Source organism: Mandrillus leucophaeus, unplaced genomic scaffold (assembly GCF_000951045.1).
Source record: "Mandrillus leucophaeus isolate KB7577 unplaced genomic scaffold, Mleu.le_1.0 Scaffold331, whole genome shotgun sequence".
NCBI lineage: Eukaryota > Metazoa > Chordata > Mammalia > Primates > Cercopithecidae > Mandrillus > Mandrillus leucophaeus.
In genome coordinates, this window is record NW_012103488.1 from 2,355,129 (window position 1) to 2,360,096 (window position 4,968).

Below are 4,968 nucleotides of genomic sequence, written 5' to 3' on the forward strand. Positions count from 1 at the left end.
TCTTAAAACCACGCACTTGCAAACTCCACTAGGAGGCTTGCCATAATTTTTTACCTGTTTTCATCCAAAGGTTTGCCTTTAGGTGAAACTGCATTGTTAAAAAGACCGTGGGTACGCCTTCGATAAAGCATCAACTTGATTAAGGAATCCTCCTACTGAATTCCCATTTAAAGCAATACTTGGACTAAGGACACTGTTTTTGGTTGCAGTCTTTGGTCTACCAACCAGAAACCTAAAAGTACTTAAGCTGGGAAGTTACCATCCATAATCGCATTCTTCCTTAAAGACTCCCATAAGGTATTATGGAAAGTTAGATCCATAACAACTATTAGGCTGTTCGTGGGTGCAAAGCATTCTTTCCCACTGGGGAGAAAATTCTTTGTTTAAAAAGGAACGACTGAAGCCGACTGACACTAGTAGTATTCCTAGTACGGAGTATTAATAAGAGTAGTAGTTTCTACTCTGGATCTGAAGCCTTGTTTTGCTGTGGCGCCCGTCCCATCCGCACCTTCCTCTTAAGAGACCTGCTAGCTTCCCCAAGGATGGAAACGTCCCCCTGGGTCCTGACCTCTCTACCGCGGAACCCTGCGTCTGAATTTCCCCCACGTCGCACTCCAGCCTGGTCTCCAGCGCATCTGTGCCTTCGCCGTCCACGTCCCCACCGCGCTCTAGAGGGAGCCCGCGAGCCGCGCGCCCGCCGCGGATTCATTTTCTGTGAAGCCGCCGAGACCAGGAACCTAGTTCCGACACCTGCAGGGTCCGGCACGCTAGTCAGTGGGGGTGCCTCAGAAAACATGGCCCCGTGTGCCCTCACTGTTTTCATGAACGGCCCCTTGCTCCCTCACAGCCAGACACCTCGCCACCCTCACAAGTGCGGCCGGTGGGACCTAGCTGGGACCCTCCCCGCCTGGGAAAGTCTGGGTGCTGGCTCCTAAAGCGCCCCGGCCAGACGCCTGTCCCACCAGCCCGCTAGCTCAGGCCTCGGCAGGCCGCCGTCCCCAACGTCCTCGCTAGCGTCTTCGCCCCGTCCGGCTCCAGACAAAACCCGGAGCGGCTGCCTCTCTGCAGCTCCCGGGAGACCGCGCGGCGCGGCGGCTAGAGCATGCGCAGTGCGCAGGGCCGGCTCGAAGCGCAAGCAGGAAGCGTTCGCGGTGATCCCGGCGACTGCGCTGGCTAATGCGGTACCGGCTAGCGTGGCTTCGGCACCCCGCGCTGCCCAGCACCTTCCGCTCAGTCTTCGGCGCCCGCCTGCCGCCCCCGGAGCGCCTGTGTGGGTAAGTGGAATGGAGCGCCCGGGCCCTCGGGCCCCGTGGGTCACGGTGGTTTGGCGCTCGGGTTGCAAAGTGGTGATTCAGCACTTAAAGCCGCCGCCGCTGCCCCTCACGCCGCCCGTCCCGCCGGCCTGGGGCCCGGACTGCCACGCTGAGGCCGCCCCAGGGCCCGGAAGAGCGGCTGGCCAGGCGGGAGCCAGAGGCCTGGTCCAGAGTCGGGGACGTCCCTCGGGCTGGTGAGGGACCGGGGCCGTTACCCGGGGCCACGGGGCGTGTGCCAGTAGTGTGGGGGCGCGGGGGCGGACAGAGTCACCCGGCCTGCACCCGGGAGCCGCGCCGCGTCACTCTGCCGGAGTCCGCCTGTGAGGGGGCCGGGAACCTGAGGCGGACTCGAGCCGTGGGGTAAAGGAATCCGGCGACTTTTGGGGGACCGCTTCTTACCTTGCCCTCAGCCCTGCCCTTTCCTCCGGGCACTGAGTTTCCAGGACCGTGTGGAATGCCCGCGCTGGGAAAAAAAAGTTTGTCAGCCTCCCGCCTTAGTGAGAAGACGAGTGTGGGGTTTCCTATCAGGGGACATTTAGGAGCCGAAAGATACCTCGGGATCCTCTACAGCAGCTCCCTTGTTTTGCTCGGAGACAACCGGGGCTCCGAGAGATGGCTTGATTTCCCGACAATTGCCGAGATTGTGGCAAAATCAGGATTAGGACACAGGTTTTTTGCCATCCAGTGGTGTGCTCTCCACTTCACCGTTGATCTGCGTACGCTAGGCTTTTTCAGGCTTGTAGTGAACGTTGAATATTTTTTACTACGAATGGAAGAGGATAGGCAGTATTATCTTGCCCTCCCTAGAAACTTTATTTGAACCCCTCCTGGTTTTAATCAGTAATAGCCAGCACCTACTAAGTGCAGGGCACTGTGATGGACCCTCTATGTAAAGTATGTGTGTGCCTTCCAAGGAACTTTGATATGATTGGAGCGGATTGGGATGCCACGGGAATTGAGATAGCTAAAAGGGTGTGTTGATGAGGGTCAGAAGATGAGTAGTATGGGTAGTGTGTGGAGGTAGAGATAGAAAAGTGGGGGGTAGGCTGGCTTTGCAAGAAATGGCGGAAAGATTGGAGTGAGGGCTGCCGTGGGCGTAATCCAGCCTAGATATGCGGGCAGTTTGTGTTGGAACAGTGAGCCGATTAGTCTGGTTGAAGCTTTAGAGAATTTCCCTGGGGGAATTAGGAGGCCACAAGTCCTGTATTATAACGGTAGGGTAATGCTGGCCTGGGTCTTGAATTCTAGTTGGGATTTTCCCAGTGCGTAGTAGGTAGGGAGCCCTTAAGTTTTTAAGCTGGGAAGTTATTGATGGAACTGGGAGTTTAGAAAAGTAGTTTGGTGGCTGTGTGCAGGATGTCAGGGAGTGGAGAGAGTCCTGAGGCAGAGAAACCTGTTGGGACTTAGTCTTCACTGCCTGTGTTAGGACGGTAGCAGTGGGGCACTAAGAAAAGCTAATACAAATGAATACTCTATGGAACTTGTTCTCCTCTGTTTTCCATTACATCACAAAATCTCCTATAATGTGCAAAAGACCCCTGAGCCTAGAGAATCAGGTGGTAAGCACAGGCAGGATGCCTCCTTTTGTCCTCTTTTGGATCGCTTTTGTTCTAAATTCATTACTGATAGGCTAGGCTTAGCTTCATACTGTCTCCAGCATATAGCATTTGTGATTTTTAAAGAAAGCACCAATTTTAAGTTTTATATAACTAAGTGGTTTGTATGTTCTAGTGAAAATTACATTTTCTCTGTAGTTATTAAGTCCAGTCGACCATCCAGAGTTTCAAGATATGTTTTTCTCGAAGATGGAAATTTGGGAGATTCAAAGCATAATGAATGAGATGAGCCAGCTGGAAAGCTCTAGCCTAAAATGAGTGAGTGAGGCTTTTAAGGAAAATACAGGTCCAACCAAAGGGATTGGGGCATAGTTTTAGGAAGGAAAGCCCTAACGTCTGAAGCTACCACATATTCACACCTTAAAGAATGCAGTCAGCCCTACTGTACATCGTAGGAAGAATGTCTTAACCGAGATAGCCACACAGCTATTTGCTGGAAGAGCAGGGATTTAACTCATGTCTATCTGGCGTCGGAGCCTGAGCTCTTAACTGTTAGGTACTTGCAAACACAAGTACTGCCTCTGCTGGTATTTGGGCATTCATTTTCTGGTCTAACCTCTTGAGACAGAGATGGTCTTAAAGCATTTATTTAAAATCAATCCATTTACAAAGTAACCTCCTTGTTCTGTGTTCAGCCATATTTTATAACTTGGGACTGTGTGGAATTACCTGAACTGTTGGGGCACCTGGAGATAATAGCCCATTTCCCTGGCAACAACTTGAGCCACCTGGGCATCAGTCATCTCACTTTGCAGGCAGCCCTACTTTGCATTTCCCTGTTCTGTAGGCTTAGGAAACAGTGGTATGTCAATTGGGACTATCAACATTCAAGCTTTTAAACTACTTTTAATCAGAAAAATGCCTTTTAGTAGTGTAAAAGGACAGGGTATCGCTGAGTTTCTTTAATTAACCTAATCCACACATCCTGCCTGTCATGAAAGTTAGGGTTGAGGCCAGGTGGGGTGGCTCATGCCTGTAATCCCAGAACTTTGGGAGGCCGAGGTGGGCGGATCACTTGAGGTCAGGAGTTCAAGACCAGCCTGGGCAACATCGTGAAACCCCATCTCTACTAAAAATACAAAAAAATTAGCTGGGCGTGGTGGTGGGCGCTTGTAATCCCAGCTACTCGTGAGGCTGGGGCAGGAGAATCGCTTGAACCCGGGAGGCTGAGGCAGGAGAATCACTTGAACCTAGGAGGCGGAGGTTGCAGTGAGCTGAGATCGTGTCACTGCACTCCAGCCTGGGTGACTGAGCAAGACTCTGTCTTTAAAAAAAAAAAAAAAAAAATTAGATTGGGGACAGTCTTCCCAGGATAGGGGAGGAAAAGTTCAGTATGTTTTCTTTTAAGTTCGATACAGGGTTTCACTCTGTTGCTCAGGCTGGAGTGCAGTGGTGTGATCTCAGCTCACTGCAGTCTTTACCTCTTGGGCTCAAGCGATCCTCCCACCTCAGCCTCCTGAGTAGCTGGGACTGCAGGCTCACGTCCCCAGCCCACAACTAATTTTTGTATTTTTGGTAGAGTTGGGGTTTCGTGGTGTTGCCCAGGGTGGTCTCAAACTCCTGGGCTGAAGCAATCCCCCCGCCTCCCAAAGTGCTGGGGTTACAGGCATGAGCCACTGTGCCAGGCCCAGTATATGTTTCATAAATATTGGTTTCCTTTCTGTTTTTCTGTTGGTATTTTATATCTCCTAAATATGTACCCAGAGGATCAGGCTACCTTTTAGCCAGGATGACAAGGCTAGAGCACTTTCCTTCCACAGGGGTAGATCCTCTATAGATACGTTAGGTTTTGGAGAGTTCTCAGTTGGCTGGTCTTCAGTCTGTCCTCATTGTTCTGTTAGTTTAGACATTATTTGAGTATCTACTCTGTAGTGATCACACACTGTGTCCAGTACTATGTAAATACAAAGATAGCCATAAATCTTGTCCTCAAGGAGCTTTCAGTAATAAACAGTAAACTCCTTTACCTCTGACCCTTTACTAGACACCTCCACTCTTTTTTTTTTTTTTTTTTTGAGACGGAGTCTCGCTCTGTCACC

At 51.0% G+C, this 4,968-nt stretch overlaps 1 protein-coding gene across 3 annotated transcripts in view; it reads left to right on the forward strand.

Moving 5' to 3' along the window:
- The first annotated feature begins 714 nt into the window (after nt 1-714).
- The window catches only part of IDE (insulin-degrading enzyme), a 143,185-nt gene continuing 138,931 nt past the window's right edge, over nt 715-4,968 (forward strand). For 2 of the 3 annotated variants that reach the window (XM_011988478.1, XM_011988481.1), the window contains exon 1: nt 715-1,274. In XM_011988478.1, coding sequence (XP_011843868.1) covers nt 1,177-1,274 — 98 coding nt within the window. In that variant the 5' untranslated portion in view covers nt 715-1,176. Of the gene's footprint in view, nt 1,275-1,689; nt 2,030-4,968 lie in introns of those variants that run through there. The other variant, XM_011988482.1, reaches the window with a different exon arrangement.